The 24261-nt window shown below is 36.1% G+C and overlaps 1 protein-coding gene across 2 annotated transcripts; it reads left to right on the top strand.

Moving 5' to 3' along the window:
* Nucleotides 1-565: 565 nt before the first annotated feature.
* On the top strand, nt 566-23784 carry Med6 (mediator complex subunit 6). Of its 2 annotated transcripts, XM_005321188.5 has the most exons (8): nt 567-714; nt 7162-7321; nt 8607-8698; nt 10394-10476; nt 11067-11175; nt 13944-14059; nt 22632-22659; nt 23374-23784. In XM_005321188.5, the coding sequence occupies exons 1-8, from the start codon at nt 693-695 to the stop codon at nt 23502-23504; spliced, it is 741 nt and encodes a 246-aa protein (XP_005321245.1). In that variant the 5' UTR covers nt 567-692; the 3' UTR covers nt 23505-23784. The 2 variants fall into 2 exon arrangements, with proteins under 2 accessions (XP_005321246.1, XP_005321245.1); XM_005321189.5 differs by lacking the exon at nt 13944-14059 and having other exon boundaries at nt 566-714.
* The last annotated feature ends 477 nt before the right edge of the window (nt 23785-24261 follow it).

The raw sequence follows: 24261 nt of genomic DNA, 5'->3' as shown, positions 1-24261 counted from the left end.
ACTCTCAAATCCTAAATCCAGTACCAGACCCATATTTGGAGCATGGTTAAAAAGAGAACGTCCAGTAGCTCTTAAATCTAATAGCTCATTGGATACATGTCAGGAGCTTTTGAAACTAGAGTGGCTCCCACTTCTAACTCTGCAGCATCAGAATTTATCTTTTTGACAGTCATGGGAGATCTAGAGTAAATTTTCGAATTCCTCGCTGATGAACCTGGGGCTGGCCCCGCTTCAACCTCCTTTTCCATGTAAGTCTCCCAATTATTTTTCCAGTAGTCAGTCCCCCCTTCTTGGTCTCCTTCCTTTGGCCTTGCCCTCACCTTCCAGTCCGTCGCTGCAGCTGCCTGCCAGCCTATACGCGCCCTTTACCTGGCCTGCTCCCGGCTCCCAGCCCCGCCCCTCAGTTCCGCGTCCGCTCTGACGGCAGGCTCCTAACCTTCTACCGCCCCTTGCTTTCGGCTTGCAGCTACCACCACCGAGCCACGCCCCCTCCCTCCCAGCCCCGTTCCCACCTTCCAACCCCGCCTATCTCCTGGCCTAGTCTCTCTCTGCTTTGGCCTCTCTTCTCGGCTTCGCGCCCCTAGTCTTATGTCCCTCCTCACCATCCGTAAAATATTTAACCCTCACATTTTGTCGTAATAGTTCTTACGTTTACTCTGCGCCGGAAGGAGCGTTAGAGTTCTTTTGCTAGTATGGCGGCGGTGGATATCCGAGGTGATTTATCCCGTTATACCTTTTTTCCCTGATTGTGGACTGATTTAGGGGTTTGTAGCTCGCGGGGAATGTTTAGATTCCTTGGTCAGGTCCCTCAGGTTCTTTTGGATCATTTTTATGGACGACCCAAGGCTCTAATCTGGCGAAAAGTTAACAAGAGTTTTCCCTTAGTCTTGACGAGTCTCTTAAAAGCGTTGAAGGGGAGGGATTTGAAGCAACCATAGGCTTTGAGCCTTCAGAACTGCTGTAATCTTCTACACTTCTATCTCTGCAGCAATACTGGGGCTGTTATATCGGGGCGAAGAGGTGGCCTCTGGGCAGAGGGGAATGGTATAATGAGCCGACTTGATATGATTGATATCTTGGGGGCTTGTCCTGAGGTCACCTTATTTTTCCCCCAGTTCTTTTTATCGGTGCATTATAATTGTACAAAATGGTGGGATTTGTTGCTACATATCTGTTATGCACAGATTATAACAATATAATTTGGCTAATATGACTCCCCAACACTTCCTCCTGCCTCCCCGCCTCCTACTCTCTTGTTACCTTCCTCTGTTCTACTGATCTCCCGATTTTCATGAGATTCTCTCCCCTCTTTTCCTTTTTCCTCTTTTGCTTCCACATATGAGAGAGAACATACGACCCCTTCACCTTATTTGGCTTAACATGATGATATTTAGTTTCATCTATTTTCCTGCAAATGACATAATTTTATTTTTCTTTATGTGCCCGGGTCCTGCCCTAGCGGGGTCCAGGGAGTCCTGAAGAATGAGTGGCGTTGGCGAAAAGATGAGACAGGAGTCGGTCCATTGGAGCAATCTCCAGAGAGAGAGAGCTCTAATGTAGCTTTCTCTGGATCATCTTTTATTACAATTTTTCTCATCATTATAGATTCAGAATACGTCATTGATTATATAATTTAAAACTTTGCCAAGACATGACATTTCCTTATCTATGATTGGGAGTACAAAAAAAAATGTAACATTAATTTACATTTTTCCAGGGTATGACCTTTAGTTATTTAATTATTAAAAGTACAGAATCGTTAATAAAATATGGCACTAATTTACATTTTTCAGATTTTCCCAAGATTTACTATTTTCCCCAAGATATGCTATTTCTTATTAACTAATGCCAAACTACACAACCAGACTCTAAGTCTCCTAACCAATCATTAACCTTTAAGTTTAAAGTACACTTGTACTTTATCTAAAATTCCCATCTAAAGAAGTCCCCTTAAATCTTATACTTAAAACATCCTAAAGTTTATAAATCATTCTTAAAACATATCAGAAACCCACACAACTAAAAACTTAAGAATTTCTAAACTTAAGAATCGAAATAATATTTCTAACATTATTCTAAAACTGTGTCTTATAAAGCTATTTTAATTAATTCCTAAATTTATTCTCATAAAACTGGTTGAGCTGCTTTCTCAAAGAGTTTCTTTGTTTCTCAGTCAAGGTGCTCTAGTTCTCACATCTTTATAATCTTTCTCAATAGAAAGTAAGTTCTAAACATCAATCCACTTTCCACCAATATTAACTGTGCTCATCATAAATCCTTATGTAAAGTAAAAAAGGGTTTATAAAAAGAGAAGAATATATCTTTATATGTTTTAACTTTCCTAAGTGTATAATATAACTTTCCTTAATCAAAAATGAGACTACATGTGGTGAGCTTTGTAAAATAAGCATAATGATTAGGTTTTCTAAGAGGCTGGAAATATGGGCTTGGGTTCTAGTTGATACAATCAATGTGATGCCTAAAATTCTCATGACCTTTCAGAGGATGATTGTTGTCCATTATCAGATTTGTCCTCAATGTACTGAGATAAAAGAACAGCCTTCTACTTTGTCCTTGATATGCTGAGGGGTAATAGAACAGCCTCCAGGGCATAAACTACCTGTTATTTTTCAGCCATCTGAAATTTAATTTGTTTGGCATTTAACATGCTCATGCCTCCTGTCAGGAACATAAGCATGAAAATGAAAAGTCCTAGTTACATTAAAAAAAAAAAAATAAGGGTCTCATGCTTTTGGTTTCCCACCAACCAGCGCGGCTTTGCCAGCATTCATCCTCACTGTGACCCTGTCAAGACAGTGGGAGAGCTGCTTTGCCAGCACTTTTTCTCACTGTGACCCTGTCAAGACAGTGAGTGGGGGATTGCCTTCACCATTTATGGCTGAATAAAACTCCACTGTGTATACGAACCATGTTTTCTTTATGCATTTATCTATTGACGGACATATAGCATGGTTCTAGAGTTTATAGCTATTATGAATTGTGCTGCTATAACATGGGTATGTGTGTAGCACTATAGTAGAATGACTTCAACTCTTTAGAATAAATATCCAGGAGTGGTATAGCTGGGTCATTTGGTGGTTCCCTGTCTAGTGTTTTCAGGAATCTCTGTACTGATTTTTATAGTGGTTGTACTAATTTAAAGTCCCACCAACAGTATAAATGTGTCCCTTTTCCTCCACGTCCTCTCCAACATTTATTATTTGTATTCTTGATGACTGCCCTTCCTACTGGTGTGAAGTTAAATCTCAATGTAGTTTTGATTTACATTTCCCAAATTGCTAATGAGGTTGAACATTTTCTCATATATTTGTTGGCCATTTATAGTTCTTTTGAGAAATTTTTATTTGCCCATTTAGTAATTTTTTTTTTGGTGTTGAGGTCTTTATATATTCTAGATGTTAATCCTCTATCAGAAGAGTAGCTAGAAAAGACTTTCCCATTTTGTAGGTTCTCTATTAACATTCATAATTGTTTCTTTTGCTGTGGAAGTGTTTTAATTTGATGCCATCCCACTTATTAACTCTTAGGATTATTTTCTGAGATCTTATGGGAAAGTTGTTGCCTGTTCCTGTATGCTGAGTTATTGACCCTATGTTTTCTTCTAGAAGCGGCATGGTTTCTGGTCTACTTCCTAGGTCTTTGATCCATTTTGGGTTGATTTTTGTGCATATGGATAACCAGATTTCCCAGCACCATTTGTTAAAATGACTGTCTTTTCTCTCATGTACGTTTTTGTTGGGCCACCTTATTCTTTAGGTCATACCCCCATGGGTGTCTGGATGGGAAGTGTTTCTGTGGTAAATTTTATTTTTGGGTTTGTAATACCTTCCATTGAACACCCACTAGTTATTGAGGGCAGGGTTGTTTCTTTTTCACAGCTGAACAGTAGAGGCATTCAAATATTTGTTCTATTAGTGAGTAAACATATGGAGATGTGACCTCTTAATTGCTTCCTTGATCTTGGGTAGCAGGAAGACTTTTTTTTTTTTGGTTTATACTTGATTTTTGAAATGTTTGTGAGGCGCCTTTTTCTATGTTAATCAAATTGAGGTCTAGAAGACTTACTGATAGTTCTTTAGTGATCGTCAGCATTTCTGGATCCTGTTTTTTACCTCTTTGTCTTTCATTGTAAGTAATTATTTCAAATGCCTACTTTGGTTACTTTCAGTTTGTTAGAATGCTGTACTTGAGCTATGTCAAAAGGCTGTTTTGCTGATGAGAGAAACATTTATTCCATACAACTATATTCAGATGTTTGGCTTTTGTAATGTTTTACTTTTTATTTAGATTTGTTAGGGTCATAGTAAAGGCTCTAAGATAGAAGTGTATTAGAGGAACTTAGCAAGAAGGTTGGTATAGCTAGGGGTGAAGTAGAGATGATGTGGGAAGGAGATTGGATTAGAGGGGTGTCAGACTGGGGTAAGGTCTTTGGCTTTTCCTCTGAGTGAAATGGAGAGTCATGGAAGGGTTTCACTAGAGGGATGACCTGTTCTGACGATTTCTTTATTTTTCTTTCTCCTAATAAAAATCACTTTGTTTGCTGAAAACATTGAAGGAGGTCAAGAGTAGAATTAGAGAAATCCGTTAGTAGGCCACTTCTGCAATATGTGGCAATTAGGAGGTAGTTTTAAAGTAGAGTGTAACAATGAAGGTAGTAAGAAGTGGTTGCAGTCTTTATGAGGCTGTAGTCACAGATACTTTCCAAGTGGAAATAGATAATTATGTGGTTTTCTAGCTGTAGCCCATATTCCTAATATCAGCCATTTTGAAGATGAACATTCTTGAATATTGGAGTCTGTGTTAATGAGTTGAAAAAGATGTATGATTACTAAAGCACATCATACTTGTCCTTGGCCCTCAGTCGTGAACTAATAAGCATTTGCTCATTACTGTGAATCAGGTCCTGTGAAAGTTGTTGATGAGTAAAAACTCAAAAGAGTTTAATGGAAGCACATTTGTATTTCCGAGTTACAGGTATTAATAACAAAAACGTGCAAAAATTGCTGTTAAGGACAGAGAAAAAGCTGCCACCACCATCAACATATTTGAAATTTATTGGGCTATTACAGTGTGCTAAGTGTTTTACATATATGGTCTAGTATGTATAATTATAGATCCTACTTACCAACAATTATGGAGAATTAATAGGTAGGATTTAAAATGATGAGAGCCTGGTAGAGAAGACAGTGGCAATGCTTAGAAAAGTAAAGACACACAAGAAACATTTTTAGGGAGAAAAAGAGACAATTTTCCTTGGAAATTAAAAGAAATGTGTAAGTAATTTTGTTATAAATAAAACTGTTAATAATTGAACCATTGAATTTAAAGCTAATGATTATCCTAAATTGCCTTGCATTAGAAAAACCATCATTTTCAGAAAATGTTATGTCTTGTTCTGTTGTATATTTGGTTATGGCATGATATATTGATGATGAACATACTAATTATTTGGTCATCAGCATACTTCATCTGTTTGTCTCCACCTATGTTTTAGAGCACACAAAGCATAGTTTACATTTTTACTTAAAATAAATATTTGAACTTTTTTTCATTTGATTTATTTTGCTCAGCATTGCTTGTCACCTTGAATTTCTTCTGACTTCTTTAAAGATACCAGAAGCAATTGCAATATAGGGGATGCTGAAGTTTTTCAACTACTATTATATAGATTTTTTTTTTTTTTGGTACCAGGGATTGAACCCATGGGTACTTAACCACTGAGCCACATCTCCAGCCCTTTTTATATTTTATTTTGAGATAGGGTCTCACCGAGTTGCTTAGGGCCTCAGCCTCCAAGCGCTGGGATTACAGGTGTGTGCCACCATACCCAGGTTATATAGGTATTTTGATATTCACGATTTAGGCCTATTTATCATAGTCAGTAGACAATAAAAAGTCATTCATTCAAGGTGTCTATTTACTATGTCTTTTTAAAATTTAATTAATTCTAACCTGAAATATGAAACGATGTGATTATAAGAAGGGAATTTTACCTAATCATTTGCCCCCTAATTTTGACACATTATCATCTTGTCTATAATAATGGCTCCTAAACTTATTTGTTCCTATTGAGAGATCTCAAACTGTTGGCTGTGAATGTGTTTGAAATTTTTGAATTATATGCCAACAAATAAAAACTCAAAATTTACCTTTTGGAGGGGAGGGTATTGGAGGTTGAACCTGGGGGTGCTTTACCACTGAGCTGCATGCCCAGCCCCCCCCCCTTTTTTTTCCGTTTTTCACTTTGAGACAGGGTTTAGGTTTCCTAGGCCTCAAAACTTGTGATCCTCCTACCTCAGCATTCCGAGTAACTGGGATTACAGGGATATGCCACCATGCCTGGCAGGATTTCCAATTAAAATATATACATATAGGGGCTGGGGATGTGGCTCAAGCGGTAGCACGCTCGCCTGGCATGCGTGCAGCCCGGGTTCAATCCTTAGCACCACATAGAAACAAAGATGTTATGTCCGCCGAAAACTAAAAAATAAATATTAAAAAATTCTCTCTCTCTCTCTTTTTTTTTTAAAAAAATATATATATTTTAGTTGTAGATGGTCACAATAACTTTTATTTATTTTTATGTAGTGTTGAGGAACAAATACAGGGCCTCACACATGCTAGGCAAGCACTCTATCACTGAGCTACAACCCCAGCCCCAGGATTTCCAATTTTTAAAAAGAACTTTCTAGATCTCTAATCTTAATATTCCCTCACTTAATCAAATTACTCTTTAAACATATTTTACGTATTCATGTATATACTATGTAAAGTAAAAATATATTAAACATATGCATATATTTTCATACCATCCTGTGTTCTTCCTTTTCCTCCATGTGATTCTCAAAGAGCTAAAACCCACCTCCCCTCAATGAAAAATCTAGGTATTCCCTAGGAATTCTTATCCTTCCTTGGTGCTTTCAAATTATTCATACCCTAATTCTAATACTTAGATATTCTAACACTTTATTTTGTGTTGTCATTGTTTTCTTGCATATTTCTCTCTTCTGTTTAGTACATAGATTAGTATTCATGTTATTCTTTTATTCATGGTGTCTGCTATATTAGATGCATAAGGATGCCTCGGATTAGATTCTTTTGCTTTTCTGATTCTTTATTATTATTTTTTCCCCCCTGTAGATAATCTCCTGGGAATCTCTTGGGTTGACAGCTCTTGGATCCCCATTTTGAACAGTGGTAGTGTCCTGGATTACTTTTCAGAAAGAAGTAATCCTTTTTATGACAGGACATGTAATAATGAAGTGGTCAAAATGCAGAGGCTAACATTAGAACACCTGAAGTAAGTTATTTTAAGAAGGTAACATCTTTGCAGACTAGAGATTTTGTAGTACACATTCTTTTAAGTTGTGGATCATGAAGTACAAGATTTGGTAAAGAAACTGAAATTTTGTGTGCGTTTGTTATAAATATGACATTCAAGGAAATTATTAGAAGTCTCTTGTAACTTATAACTCTTCTAAATAACAATGTTTATTTAAAATAATAACAAGTTTAAATGTTGTTCTGAGTGTTTTTAGCAATGCAGCTTCTTAATCATACAATTGTGATTATTGTCCCCTTTAAATCTAATTTAATGTTTTCTGGTTTGTAATAGGTTTTTCTCTGTATGACAAATAAAGAAAATATAATTTTAGTTAAACACAATCAAGATTCTTTAGACTTAGGATGCAAAATAATCAAGAATTTATTGCTATTAAAAACATTTCTGAAACTATATATAATAATTCTGCATTTGTCCCCAAAATACTGTGGGGGTGGGTTTTAGGAAATTAATTTCTATGGCATTTTGAATAGCTTTTTGTTGCAGGTCAAAAAAATGAGTTGGGGTGAGGATAAAATCTTTGGTGTTTTGGATAAAATGTACAGTTGGGCCTTCATGTTTATTTTTATTTTTTATATATATTTATAGTTCTTGATTAGGAAGCACCATAGTATTTTGAATGCCTTTTTGAAAAAGATACTTTCAGCTCACTTTTCTGCCTGAATTACTCAGATTTAAATTCATGCTGATTTTTAAAAAAATATTTATTTTTAGTTTTTTTTTTAAGTGGACACATTATCTTTATTTTACATTTATGTGGTGCTGAGGATCAAACTCAGTGCCTCAAGCACTCTACCACTGAGCCACAACCCCAGTCCCTTATGGTGATTTTTTGTAGAAAAATTTTGTTGCTTAAAAGTAAATCTTGCCAGATGTAGTGGCACATGCCTGTAGTCGGTCTTGGGATTAGGGCTGAGGCAGGAAGATTGCAATTTCAAAGCCAGCTTCAGCAACTTAGCAAGGCCCTAAGCAACTCAGTGAGACCCTGTCTCAAAAAATTAGAAAGGACTAGGGATGTGGCTCAGAGGTTAAGCACCCTTTCGTTCAATCCCTGGTACCAAAAACAAAACAAAACAATCTAACTTTATATCACCTCTCTGGAAAAGCAGCCAGTTCTATTTGACTGCCAGGTTTTAACATCAAACATAGGCAGTTTTAATCCTATTTAAAATGTTGCTGCACTTTTAGATTGTTCTACAAAATTGTAGGCATTCAGAGATCTCTGGGTTTCTCTCTGTTTTAGTCAGATGGTTGGAGTTGAGTATATCCTTTTACATGCTCAGGAGCCCATTCTTTTCATCATTCGGAAGCAACAGCGGCAGTCCCCTGCTCAAGGTAAGATATGTAAACTTCAGGCATTATTTTCTTTAAAAATACCATTATTTATTTCTTATTTTTTGGATTGAGTTCTGTTTGCTGAGTCCCCAGGATCACATAATTTTCAGTATGTTGCTGTGTGTGTGTGTATATGAACATAAATAAGAATGCACAACCAGATTAGTAATGAAAAAAGATAAGGGAGAATCTATATGAATCTGTGTGCAAATTTTCTGTGCTTTCCCTCTTGTGAGGAACCACACTAAGTGTGCTCTCCATTCACCAGTGAGATGTAGTCACATGTTTGTGTCTGCTCAGAGAAACCCATTTGAGACTCTGGACCCAGAATATTTTTTTGAGGATTCATCAAATAAGCATCCTCTACAGAATTCCAGACTCCCAGAAGGAAATCAGGTGCCTACATACTCACTGTACATTTTTTCTGAGTAGGCTGGTAAAGCAGGCATAACTCTCTTTTAGGAAATGTTTAAAAAGTCATGCTGGGGCTTTTGCAACACGCCCAAGGACCACTCTCCAAACACTAATAGAATAAGAGGCCAGGTAGTGCTGTCTCAGCTATAACTCCCAATTAGATACCCTCATCAAGACATTTAGAAACAACTCTTAGTATTGATTTCAGAGAATGACTCGCTAAAGAAGTTGTGGTTCCAGAATCCAATTTATTTTCAAAATACAGGCGTTACAGAGAATCAGAGAACCTTAGAAGAAAGTCAAGACCATATGAAAGAATTCAGAATACAGAAGCTGCATAGAATGGCATCTGGCTAAATAGCAGCTGTCATATTCCTTAGGACTCAGCCCTGGGGTAATCTTTTGCTTTAAAGGTTTTACTCCCAAAAGTTAGGTTGAATGACCAGAGCATCGGCAGTACTTGGAAACTTGTTAGAAATGCAATATGCTTACCAAATAAGCATCTAATTTTAAAGAGATCCAGATGCACATTAAACTGATTTAATGTGATTCAGATGTATTTATTTGACAAGCACTGCTGTTGTGTAAGAGTCAACATACTTTTTCTGTGAAGAGCCAGAGAGTAAATTATTTTTTATTTTGTATTGGGGATTGAACCCAAGAGCGCTTTACCACTGAAATTACATCCCTGGCCTTTTTTATTTTGAGACAGAGTCTGAGTTGTCAAGGCTGGCCTTAAACTTAAAATCTTTCTGCCTCTTTTGCTTGAGTTGCTATGATTATAGGCATATAGTACCTGCCCGAGAGTAACTTCTTTAGGCTTTGTAGGCCTTAGACTCTGACAGATTTTCAACTTTTTTTTTTTTTAACTGGGGATTGAACTCAGGGGAACTCAACCAGTGAGCCACATCTCCATCCCTATTTTGTATTTTATTTAGAGATAGGCTCTCACTGAGTTGCTTAGCGAGCGCCTCGCCATTGCCGAGGCTGGCTCTGAACTCATGGTAGTCCTGTTTCAGCCTCCTGAGCCACTGGGATCACAGGCATGCGCCACCAAGCCCAGCCAGATTTGCAACTATTGCCAAAGCAGCCATAGGTAATATGTAATGAATGGTTATGGCTGTTTTCCAGTACCACTTTATTTACAAAAACAGGAATTGCCAAACCTTGCTTAAGATGCAATATGGCAAATGTCAAATTTTAGTTGTTCTTTTTTGTGAAAATCTAGCAGTTTGTGCTCATAGCTGGTTCATAAACATTTTTTTTTCCCTTATGCTTTAGTTATCCCACTAGCTGATTACTATATCATTGCTGGAGTGATCTATCAGGCACCAGACTTGGGATCAGTTATAAACTCCAGAGTGGTAAGTGTTCTTAACCCAAAAGAAAACTTTCAGTTTAGCTGCCCTGTTTCTAAGAATCAAGTAGGAGCTCTTTTGTGTAAGTGGTATAAAGTACTATTGGAATGTCTTGAACATTGTTTACTTTAGGCCAAATCAATACTACTACACACATTTGGCCTTCTGTATTCACAGTTTCACATCCATAGATTTAACCACTGTACAATGAAAATACATTAAAAAAAAAAAAAGAAATACACCTGTGCTGAACACATACAGATTATTTTCTTGTCATTATTTCCCTAATAATACATTATAATAACTATTTACATAACATTATAACATTTTGATAAGTATTCTAAAAATGAGTTAAAGTATATAGGAATGTGTATGTAGGTTATAATTCATTTTATATAAAGAATTTGAGTATATATGAATTTGGTATCTGAGAAATCCTGGAACCAATACACTATAGCTCCAGTTATATACTAATTTAGTTAAGTTCTAAAAAGTACACAATTGCTATCTTTGCATATGTAACATTTTGTGACTATTTACTTTTGGGAATTTGGTTGACCTAGTAAGAAATTTAGAATTTGTTTTCTTATTACAAGCTTACTGCAGTGCATGGCATCCAGTCAGCTTTTGATGAAGCTATGTCATACTGTCGATATCATCCTTCTAAAGGATATTGGTGGCACTTCAAAGATCATGAAGAGCAAGGTACGTAGAACACCTAAGCCCTTCTAAAATGGTTTTTGAGCCTCTAATGATGAAACTTTTTTTTTTTTTTTTTTTTTTTTGTGGTACTAGGTTTGAACCCAGGGGTGTTCTACAACTGAGCTACATCCCCAGCCCTTTTTATTTTTATCTTGAGATAGAGTCTAAATTGCTGAAGCTGATTTTGAACTTGTGATTCTCTAGCCTCAACCTTCAGAGTCTCTGGAAATACAGAAGCTGTTTTCTGATGACTATTAACGTTTTTCAGGTGTGCTTTACTTTTTCATAGGGTAGTGACATTGTTACAGTTGTGATTCATATACTACATGTGGTAATAAAAAGTTTCATATAGAAATATAATTTATTCTGATAGATAGCTGATAATCTTTGTGAAGGTAATTCAAGGTTTTGAAATATTTGGAGCATAAAGAGGAGAAACAATGATGAAGAAAAGCAAAGATGTTTCCTACTTACCTAACTATTGAGTCATCCTGGAATTTGGAACCCTTTATCTTCCACTATTTAAAGTGGGGATTAGAGGTGTTGCCTTTAGATCTCCATTTCCAGACGACCAGGCTGTTTTCTGATGATTCTATGTTATCATCTGTCATAGTATCAGGTTCCCTAGTTCCCATGGTTGCTTACCTATTACTGTTCTTGTGTTAGTCAGCTTTGTGTTGCTGTGACCAAAATACCCAACAAGAACAACTTATAGGAGGAAAACTTTATTTTTAGCTCACAGTTTTTAGGCCATGGTCAACAGACTTCATTACTCCAGACCCAAGGTGGGGCAGAATATTATGGCTGGAGGGCAGTAGCAGAGGAAAATTGTTTACCTCATGGCTGCAGAGAAGCAAAGAGTGGGGAGGAGCTGCAAGGAAGATGAACCTTTCTGGAGTACTCCCTCAGTGACCCACCTCCTTAAGTCAAGTCCTATCAGCCTACAGTTAACACAAGGTTAGTCTACTCAAACTTTGATGGACCAGTTAGGTTATAGCTTTCATAATCTAATCATTTTATCTTGGAATATTCCTGCATTAACCCAGGAGCTGTTGGGGACATCTCATATTCAAACTATAACACTTTTCCACCATATTTTACCAGGAAAACCTATTCCCAGAAATGTGTTTTTATATCTGGCTTTTCCTTCTCTGAGCATGACAACTCATAATACATTACTATGGGAAAGGTAGCCATTATATAGAATTCAGACCTTTGGAATGGTTTTCAGATACAGTTATTTTAATTCCTAATAGTAGCTGTAGGCAACAACATTTGATGTTGGAAAGTTTGTCTTAGTTGTCCCATGGGCTATTTTACCTTACCTTAAGAAAGTTTGGACTAATACTTATCTGGAATCCTTCATTAAGAGATAGTTCCCCAATATCCTTCCTGCTACCAGCACAAATCTCATATGTGAATAACTTTACAATTTCTCTTTTAGGTTCTTTTTTTTTTTTCCTTGTTTTTGTGATCTGTTTTTGTTTTGTTCAGTGGATCACAGTCTTTATAATTGAGCATGGTAACTTAAGTTTGTGAAACATGCTTATTCCATTTGCTGCTAGAAGATTTTTTGGAAAAAGATCACACAATATGCTAACAATATACAAAAACAATTTCAGACCAATAATCTGGATTGTAATTTAGGTAATTAAAGCTTAAAACAGTCTACCCTTGTTTATATACTGAAACTGCGTATCTTTAAAAGATATGTATGTCAGCTTCTTAAGTTTTAGAATTGAACATCATTTGCTAGGCATGGTGATGAACTCCAGTAATCCTAGTTACTTGGAATACTGAGGCAGGAGGATTGCAAATTTAAGGTAAGCCTTGCCATCTTTGTAAGACCCTGTCTCAAAATGGAAAATTAAAAGGACTGGTATTATGGTTTGGATGTCAGGTATCCCCCAAAAGCTTACATAAAAGACAGTGCAAGAAGGTTCCAAGGAGAAATGATTGGATTTGAGAGTTTTAACCCAATCAATTGATAGGGATTGAGTGGTAGGGTGAGGCTGGAGGAAGGGGGAATTGGGGTGTGGCTTTGGGATATACATTTGTATCCAGCAAGTGGAGAACTCTTTCTCTGCTTTCTGTTCATCATGTGAGTTGCTTCCCCCTGCCACACTCTTCCACCATGGTGATGTTCTGCATTATATCAAGCCCCCAGGAATGGAACCGGCCTTCTATGGACTAAGGCCTCTAACACTGTGAGCCCTCAAATAAACTGTTCCTCCTCTACAGTTTTGCTGGTCAGGTCCTTTAGTTACAGCAGCAATAAATAAGTACATACATACATACATACATACATACTGACTAAAACAACTGGGAATGCAGCTCAGAGAAGAACACACCTGGGTTCAATATCCTCAGTATTTTTGCCAAAAAAGAAGAAAAATTCATTATTATGTGCTGTGTTTAGCATATATGGGGAATTGTGTTGGTATAGCAGCCATTGAAAATAATGATGTTTGAGCCTTGTGTGGTGGTGGATGCCTATAATCCCAGTGACTCAGGAGGCTGAGGCAGGAGGATCACAAGTTTCAGGGCAATCTCAGCAATTTAGCAAGGGCCTAAGCAACCTATCGAGCCTCTGTCTCAATAAAAAATAAAAAGGATTGGGGATGGGTGAAGCAGTCCTAGGTTTAATCTCTAATACCCCTCCCCCACCACAACAATGAAGTTCAAATATTTCTAAGTGGGTCAAGATTTGTAAGATGACACAACAAACTGATTAGGCAATGTTTTTTGATTTGGATTTCATATTTTAATAGATAAAGTCAAGCCTAAAGCCAAAAGGAAAGAAGAACCAAGCTCTATTTTTCAGAGACAGCGTGTGGATGCTTTACTTGTAGATCTTAGACAGAAATTTCCACCCAAGTTTGTGCAGGTAATGACTATGTGTGGCTAATTTTAATTTGACTTTTTTTTTTTTTGGTGACATACATGTTTATTTTAAATTGACAACTGTTTCAAGTATGACCTAAAATGACTGGTTTTCCTGAGTAGTTAAAAAATTACCTCTGAATCAAAGGGAAGGTATCAGAAGACTAAGTGGAAGAAATGAATAAAGGGGGTTGTGTTCCTTACTAAATCTTGCAAACTATGAGGCTGGCATGTAGATAATACTCTAATTCAGAAAGTGACAAAATTAGAATATAAAATTCATATTCTTTTCACTCTACAAGCTGACTTCTAGCCTGTTACAGTATTAAGCTCCTTAAATGATGGAATTCTTTTGTAACAAAAAATAATAGGTGGGGCATGGTGGTGTACATTTGTAATCCCAGCAGCTTGGGAGGCTGAGACAGGAGGATTTTGGGTTCAAAGCCATCCTCAGAAAAAGCAAAGGGTAGAGGATAAGAAAGGTAGCAGAATACAACAGTTACTAATAGGGCATTATGTAAAATTGTGGATGTGTAACGGACGTGATTCTGCAATCTGCATTTGGGGTAAAAATTGGGAGTTCATAACCCACTTGAATCTAATGTATGAAATATGATATGTCAAGAGCTTTGTAATGTTGTGAACAACCAATTAAAAAAAAAAAAAAGAAAAAGCAAAGTGCAGGACTGGAGTTGTGGCTCAGTGGTATAGCGCTTTCCTAGCATGTGTGAGGCCCTGGGTTCGATGCTCAGCACCATATAAAGATAAATAAATAAAGGTATTGTGTCCATCTACAACTGAAAACAAACAAACAAACAAAAAAGTGTTAGGGCTAGGGTTGTGGCTCAGTGACAGAGTGCTTGCCTAGCATGTGTGAGGCCCTTGATTCGATTCTCAGCACCATATAGAAATAAATAAATTAAAGGTTCACCACGAACTAAAAAAATATTAAAAAAAAATAATAAAGCCAGGTGCTAAGCAACTCAGTGAGACCCTGTCTCTAACTAAAATACAAAATAGGGCTGGGGATGTGGCTCAGTGGTTGAGTGCCCCTGAGTTCAATCCTTGATATTCCCCCAAAACTAATAGAATGTGTGATAGAGGGTTTGGTCTAGTAAAGGGGTAAGTGGGAATACTAATTGAGTTACACCATATTGGTATTTAAGTTATATGAATTCCACAGTGTGGTATATATATTACTATTGTGGTTACAATAGTAAACCCATCTGCCGTCCCACTAAATGAACTTTTAAAATGAAGTGATTAAGAGATGGATTATATGAATATGTCATTTTCATGGTTAGTCTTTGTTCTTATGGAACTTTATAGGATTGTGTATATCTACGATAGTGTATACTGTTGTTCCTTGAAGCTATTTAAAGGATTTTCAAAGGTAGTTTTAAATTAAATGAAGTGTTTCATACTATGGGATGACTTTGGAGTAGATCTCCCCTTCCTCTTTTGCAGACCTTTTATAGTGAGAAACATGTGTTATTGGAATGGTTATCTGGTAGTGAAGGGAGCAGAGGATGCAAATTGGAATATAGGACAAGAAAGCCTGTTTAGAAAAATCTGGTGTATTATATTTGAAAATGGAACAATGTTTGTTGAGTAAGTAAATGAATGAATTATAGCTGTATGCCAGGTGATGAGCAACCACTATTGGATTTAAGAGGTTAATTGTGGTTGGCCATTTATTCAGTGAGTATTTGCCAAATAGACTGAGGGAGGAACACCTGGATGTTCAGTGTTCAGTACAGTAGCCACTAGGCACATGTATTGAGCACTGGAAACAAAGCTAGTCCAGATTGAATTGTGATATAAAGGTAAAATGTACTAGATTTTAAAGACAAACCAAAAAATTTTTTTTAGATGTATTTCATCAAATGAAATATAATAATCTTGTTTCTTTTTAAAAATGTGACTAAGAAATTAAAAATTGGGCTGGGATTGTGACCCCATGGTAGAATGCTTGCCTAGCACGTGTGAGGCACTAGGCGATCCTCAGCACCACACAAATAATAAAATAAAGGTATTGTGCCCATCTACAACTAAAACAGTATATATATTAAAAAGAAATTTAAAATTACAGATATAACTTGCATTTATAACTCATTTCTTTTGATCTAATTAGTTATACATGACACTAGAATATATTTTGATACATCATACATAAATGTAGTATAACTTCTCATTCATCTGGTTTATAGATGTAAAGTTACACAGGTCATGTAATCATATGTGCACATAGGGTAATAATGTCCAATTTATTCTGTCAATCCTACCCTTGTGCCCCCTTCCCTCCCTTCACTCCTCTCTGTCTAGTCCAAAATACCTCTATTTCCCCTGCTCCCCCTTATTGTGAATTAACATCTATATAACAGAGAAACATTCAGCTTTTGGTTCTTTGGGTGGTTTTGCTTAGTATGATATTCTCCAATTCTATCCATTTACTGGCAAATGCCATAATTTCATTCTTCTTTAAAGATGAATACTATTCTGTTGTGCATATATTCCACAATTTCTTTAACCATTCATCTGTTGAAAGGCACCTAGATTGGTTTCATAGTTTAGCTATTGTGAATTGAGCTGCTGTAAACACTGATGTTTCACTCATTTCTTTTGAGTAATGCTGATCTAAAAAATAGTAATAGAAAAACAGAAAGGTGAAGAGTATTAGTAAACATGTGCTGAGAAATTGAAAAATGCTTTTGAGGAAGAAAGGGAATAATAATGGAAGATGAGACATCAAAATGAAGGTCAAATTGAGAATGATTTTGTATGCCATGCAAAGAAATTTGGGTTTATTCCTGAAGAACAGGATTCACTATTTTAAACTATAACTCATTACCACCTCCATAAACATAGCAGGCTTCCAGCTGCATTCAGAGGTACTTGAAGTATTAAAATAATAGCTATTATCATTGGAGATAAGTCAAATCAGTGTTAAATATTGTGTGTGTGTAAACATATGCAAACACACATATATACGTGTATATACACAAATACATATTGATAGTTCTGTACATCAAAGTCAAAGCCTTGTGTGTACATGCACTCTAAGTCAGTTACATCCCAAGCCCTTTAATGTATACATTTTAAGTGCATACTCCAAAACACTAGTGTATTAGAATATTTCTCTTCCCTATCTTCAAGGTCACTTTTAGTGACCAGCTAATATTTCTATTACTTACGGCAATAGATACCTAATGAAATTTTTAAAAGTAGTTACAGGAGAGAGTAATATATAGTAGTCCCCATATATATGATTTTGCTTTCTGCAGTTTCAGCTATTTCAACCATGGTCTGAAAATATTAAGTGGAAAATTATACAAATAAATAATTTGCAAGTTTTAAATTGCATCCTGTGCTGAGTAGTGTGATGAAATCTTATGCCATTCTGCTGTGTCCCTCCTGGTAAATGATCATTCCTTTGTTCAGTAGATACACACTGTGTGTGCTACTTACCCATTAGTCACTTAGTAGCTGTCTTGGTTATCAGTTGTTTCATCACAGTGCTTGTGTTAATGCAACCCTTATTTTACTTAATGTCTCCAAAGCACAAGAATAGTTATGCTGATAGTTTGCATATGCTAAAGTAAGCTGTAAAGTGCTTACTTCAAGATAAAAGTTCTCAACTTAAAGATAATTATGTGCTGTGATTGCTAAGATGTATGGTAATAATGGATCTTCTATCTGTTATAATGTGAGGAAGGAAAAGAGAAATTTATGTTAGATATGCTGTCAAAACTCCAACTGTAATTAAAACAGTAGTGTTTAAGTGCTTAATTAAGATGCAAAAGCCATTAAATTTGTAAGTGGAACATTAGAACACTAAACACATTCTGATGAACATTGTGTTGCACAAGAAAGCACTGAGTCTATATGAAGACTTCAGCAAAGGATCTCCTGAAATTAGTGATACTTAGCCATTTACTAGAAGTAAGGAATGTTTACACAGATTTAGGAATTTGGATTAAAGAATATAAAAATTATTGGAGAGGCTGTTTGCTAATGAAGAACTTGATTACAGCAGTATTTAACCTGATTTAAGGAGACATATCATGAGAAGGTCAATAGTAGTCTAATACTATGTTAAATTGTTTATATCATTCACCTCACTTCATGTAATATAGGCATCATCTCACATCAAAGAATTGTGAGTATGGTACAGTAAGATTTTTAGAGAGAAGCCACATTCGTGTAACTTTTATTATAATATATTGTTTTAATTGTTCTATTTTATTATTACTTATTGTTGTTAATCTCTTATTAAGTTAAACTTTATCATAGGTATTTGTAGGGAAACATAGTATATATAGGTTTGGTACTACTATAGTTTCAGGCACCCACTGAGGTTCTTGGCAAGTATTTCCTCCAAGGATAAGAGGATGATCATCTTCACTTTGTATTATAGAAAGATAACTAATAACAATGTAGGGGATGCTTAGGAGGCTGAAGTTTGGAGTCAGGGAATTTAGGTTGAAGAAAGTCTAAATTTATTCTGTGGACATGGGATAGAGAAGAGACAGATTCAAGAGATATTTCAGTCAGGATAACTTAAATTTGGAGGGTGGGTTTGGTAAGATTGGCATTAAAGATGATGTTTGAGGCCTAGAATTAGACTAGGTATTGCTTGTTAACCAGAATTCAGAATATAGGAAAAACAGTAGATTTTTGTTGAAATATAGTTGTTAGGATTTTGTTTACATTGAATAACCTTCAGAATATTCAGCAACTTCTGTGTTTGAGTTCTGAGGTACTCTGATGAGTGAATACTCTATTTTTCTGGCTGAGAGTCCTGCTTTGAATCATTTATGCTATTCTGTCCTGATGAGCTAGACATAGACTTAGCTCTTCAAACAAAAAAAGCATAATCTTATAGAACATGAAAATTTCAAAAATATACAAAAATAGAATAATGAAAAACAAGGAACTGGGGATATTGCTCAGTGGTAGAGTGTTTGCCTAGCATGCATGAGGCCTTAGCTTCAATCCTGGTACCATAAAAAAAGTTGGGGGGCGGGGGATAGAAACTCCCATGTACCTATTGCCTTGCTTCAACATTTATCAAACATGGTTCATTTTTTTCCACTTCTTCCCAATTATTTTCAAGCAAACTCCAGTCCTCATATTATTTCAGTAAGTTATTTACATTACATTTTTCTTTTAAAAGGTTTGACAGCATATACACTATGTTGTCATTTTCTTGAACCCCACATTTCTTTTAACTATGCAGGGGGTCAATGGCTAACTCCCCCCAAAAGAATATGTAACAAAAATAGGAAAATGATGGCTATCTCTAGAACTACCAAAAACTTTCTTGCTTAAACCTAGAGATGCAAATAATCCTAGGACCACTTTTAGCTCATTTGAACTCCTGTTTACCCACAGTGTTGCCTCAAATAACTCACTAGAAGGTCAGCATGAGCAAAGAAAAACAAGCAAAAGAAGCAGAAGGAAAAAAAAGCTCCTTTATTTTATACAGCAGTCTTTTTATAGTATTGTGAACAAAGAAGGCAGCCTTCCAACAGCAATAAATCAGGTCTTTAGGCTAGCTAAACATAGTATACAGAAGTAACTTTCTAATCAGAAGTAACTTGCTTAATGGCTTAATCTACTCTTGGGCCAGAGCATTCTGAGCTCTGCTCTTTGTTAAGAATAGATAAAAATTTTCTTAGCACCCTCCTAGCTCACTTGACAGAACATCCCGTTTTCGGGGAAAGCCCTGCCAAGGACAGCAAACATCTTGTTCAAGCATTTTTGCTGTTACCTTATCTAAACCTGATGGAACATCCCTTTTGCGGGCAGGCTCCATCAAAGACAGCAAACATCTTGTGTGCAAGTATGCTTGCCATTACCTTATCTAGACCTTGACAGAACATCCCGTTTGCAGGCAGGCTTCATCAAGGACAGTAAGCAGTTAGGTTTTCAAGCTCGAAGTCACATCTGATTATCTACACAGTGTCTTTTCTAAAATACTTTTTTTTCAAGCTCGAAGTCACATCTGATTCTCTACACAGTGTCTTTTCTAAAATACTTGTAGCTCAGAATTTAACTTCTCCTTATCCATTGTTTTTAACAGCTGGGTTTCTGGTACCTAGGGATATTGATTTATCAGGGGGTGAATAGGAGAATATTGAAGTCTGGACTGCTTCTTTGATGTTTCCTTTTTCTGAATTTGAATTATTGTTATTGCTGGAGTTAGAATAGTACTGAATATATTTTCAGTAATTTTTTTGAGAGTCTGCTAGAATACAATAGGATCTTACTTCATTGAGGTTTATCCCAAGTCCTCATTACATTTCATCAGAAAGGCACTCCCATCTTTTTTGCTCACCTCAACATATTCTTCTAGTTTGTCCAGCAGTATTCACTAGAATACATTAGTCAGTGTAAGTTGGGTGAGTAATGATGTTATTTCAATGTCTTGTAGTGTTCAGATGCTTCAGAGTAGCTATATGAAAATTTTCCCATCTCAATTTTTTTCACTCCTTTCAGTGTTACTCTATACATTTCCTTATATACATTTAAAGTGATAAAAATTATTTTTTCCCCAAAGTACTTGAGACATGTTTAAGTCTTCATATATTCACAAGATAGGTGATATGTGGCCGTGTGTGGGATTCCTCTGCTCACTCCCTTATTTTGGAGATTTGCTAGAATGACTCATAGGACTTGTCATATAGTTGTATTCAATGGCTGATATTTATTACTGTGATATGGTAAGGATATACAGCCAGATCACAAAGGAAAAAGACATAGGTAGAGTGTATAGGATTCCATGTATAGGCTTCCTTGTACTTTTTCCTTCCCACCAGAGGTTATGCAAAATGTACTCCTTTTTCAACAATAAAAATGCAACAAAATGTGTATTTCTGCCCTGGGAAATCCATTAGAGACTCAGCACCCAAGGTTTTTTTTTTTTTTTTTTTTTTTTTTTTTGTTGTTGTTGTTTTGTGGTAGGGAAGGAGATGGGTTCAGCATAGACATTCCCTTTGTATAGCACATACCAAAATTCCACAGTTTCTGAAGGAAAGTAGATATTCAGCTTAAATTACATTATACAAATAGTCTAGGCACAGCCAGCTACTGTTAATAGGTAGAGGATGGTGGGAACCCTCCCAAAATTAGAGTTTCTAGATATACTAGCCAAGGGCCAACCTTGCAAATCAGGGTTTTCTCAGGATGGCAGTTTCAGGCTTTCCATAGTAACCCTTTTCTGCACAGTGAGTAAAAATATAGAGCTCAGCTTTTGGTCTTGTCGAGTGTAGATGTTCACAGTATTTTCCATTGGAGTGGGCATTTTGGCAGTTGACATCATGAATCTAGAGCATGTGACACCAGAATATGAGTCATGGGAATAGGTAGGAGGATATCTAAATTCAGAAAGAAATCTGGAAAACAGATAAATGTATTAACTTTAGAAATGAAGAAATTATTTTTTTCTTTTGAGATACTTTAAATGTGTATGTGCACGTGCATGTGTGAATGAAAGGTGTAAGTTTGCAAGGAGATTGGAAGTAGTGTTGGCACTTTATTGTTTTGACATTTTGCTTTTAAACATAGGATGTAGGGGCTGGGGATGTGGCTCAAGCGGTAGCGCGCTCGCCTGGCATGCGTGCGGCCCGGGTTCGATCCTCAGCACCACATACCAACAAAGATGTTGTGTCCGCCGAGAACTAAAAAATAAATATTAAAATTCTCTCTCTCTCTCTCCCCCACTCTCTCCCTCTCTCTCACTCTTTCTTTAAAAAAAAAAAAAAAAATATAAACATAGGATGTAAGTGTCACTGGCTTCGAGGGAGTAGTAAGCTGTAAACCTTGAGGAAGAAGGTATTTTAGAGCATTTAATTTGTGTGATTGGACAATGGAACCTAATCAAGTTAAAGAATTTCTTGTTCTTGTCCTCTGATGTCCCCATCACTTTTCCCTGCACTTCAATTGTTTTTGTTTTTGTTTTAGTACTGGGGATCAAGCCCAGGGGTGCTTAATTTGTAAGCCACATCCCCAACCCTTTTATATATTTTATTTAGCGACAGGGTCTTGCTGAGTTGCTTAGGCCCTTGCTATGCACTTTGAGTTTTTAATGGAACATTTGCTGCATGCCTTACGCTCATAGGAAAATACCTCTTTTCTCTCCTTAGTTCCCATGCTTGCATCCAAACTTTATTCTTCTTATAGTTTATGTCCTCCAAGCAAATAAGCCTCTGGAGTCTTGCAGTCTCCATTATTTTTCTCATTGGATTCTACTTAACTACTATTGTAAAGCATTGTAACCTGCAAGTGGAAGCAGAGGGCTTTGTTAGATGTTCAAGGGTTTTTATGGTTGTTTTATTCTGTTTTAGTTTTATATTTGTCTTTTCTGGAATGGGGTATTCTCAAGAAGTAGAAAATGACAGATTTATTTTTTATGGAACAAGAACAGCAATATTTCTTCGTGAAATCATTTATAATGTAAATTTGGATGGAGGTGTCATTTTAATAAGATTTGTAAAATCAAGAAGAAAACCTTGCTAACCTTACTATTCTGTTTCTTATTTCTTTTCTCCCCCTCCCTGTTTTTTAAATTATAGCAAAAGTCTGGAGAAAAGCCTGTTCCAGGTATGGGTCATCTGATACTCTTTACTAAACTTGAAATAGACCAAACAACGTGTTTAATGCATGTGAGATTGTGCCATGGTTATTTTTTCTTAGACTTTCCCATTGTAGTTTTTCACTCCTATCCTTTAAGATCTGCTGAATCGCCAGTAGATATTGTATCTGTGATAGTAATACTAGTATTTAAAAGATGAATTAAGTGGAAGGAGTAGATATTGAGGAGGTATGAAGAAGTTGAGGTTATTTGAGGTGGTTTTTTCACTGAAAACAGGAATTAAACTATCAGTGGAACTGATGGAATAATTATATCTGATACATACATGATGTCTGATTTAAATGCCATGTATTCTTCTCTAGTTTTGTATTTTTCCTTGAGTTAATAATAGGTTATTAGGTTTATAACCGGAGCTTATTCAGTTCAGCTGCCTGAGGAAACAGGTGAATGTGGAAATTGAGATATGCAGTTAAAAGTGAATTTGAGGACTGGGCTTGTGGCTCAGGGGTAGAGTGCTTGTCTGGCATGTGTGAGGTACTGGGTTCAATTCTCAGCACCACATCAAAATAAATGAAAAATAAACATTGTGTTAATCTACAACTAAAGAAAATATTTTTTAATAAAGTGAATTTGAAAGAGTGTTCATATTAACCATTGTCTAAATTTATCTCATTCTTTCATCTTCATTTCTCTAAAAAAAAAAATCTGCATTTGATGTCCAGTGGATCAAACAAAGAAAGAGGCAGAACCTATACCAGAAACTGTAAAATCAGAGGAGAAGGAAACCACAAAGAATGTCCAACAGACAGTGACCACAAAAGGTCCCCCTGAGAAACGGATGAGACTTCAATGAGAATTGGACAAAAGGGAAGCTTGCAAGACTCCTCTTATCAATTATTATACCTCAGTACTATGGTAGGCTCTTGAGCTTTAAGATACTTGGTCCACAGCTCTCTGATTGGTGTGGAATGTACTTGTTTAAGAAAGGATATTATCCCCATCTTGCTTTCTATATGACTATTTCCTAAGTATCTTTTGTAACCTTTTATGATCTGGACTTAAGCAGCCTGCTTACTCTCGTGTGTACTGGAGTATACATCTTTAAAGACAAAATAAAGGTATTTGTTTGTTCATGGCTTTTTCCTTCTTAGCTATTTGTGAAAATTTTCAGCTGCACTTTCAAGGACATAAAGGATTAATGTTAAATTTTCTTGTATTAGTTGCATATTCCTCAGTATTAAAGTAATTTGGGAGATGAAAGAAAGGAAAAATTTAACTGATATCATCATACTATAGCTGCTACAAGAGTCTTCTGAATTTTGACTCCTTTCTCTATACATAAATAACTTTTTAAACCAGTTTGTAATTATTCTGTTCATATATTTACTTTATCATGTTATTATGCCTGTTGTAAGATTTTCCTTATGTTTACTTAGTTTTTATACAACATCCATTTTTTAAAATTATTTTTTAGTTGGGCTGGGGTTGTGGCTCAGCGGTAGCACCGTCACCTAGCACATGTGAGGCCCTGGGTTCAATCCTCAGCACCACATAAAAAAAAATCAGTGAAACAAAGGTATTGTGTCCAACTACAACAATATTAAAAAAGT

The sequence above is a fragment of the Ictidomys tridecemlineatus genome, chromosome 5 (assembly GCF_052094955.1).
Source record: "Ictidomys tridecemlineatus isolate mIctTri1 chromosome 5, mIctTri1.hap1, whole genome shotgun sequence".
In the NCBI taxonomy this organism is placed as follows: Eukaryota; Metazoa; Chordata; class Mammalia; order Rodentia; family Sciuridae; genus Ictidomys; species Ictidomys tridecemlineatus.
The sequence above is the reverse complement of the archived record's forward strand: the minus strand, read 5'-3'. Positions and strand labels throughout refer to the sequence as shown.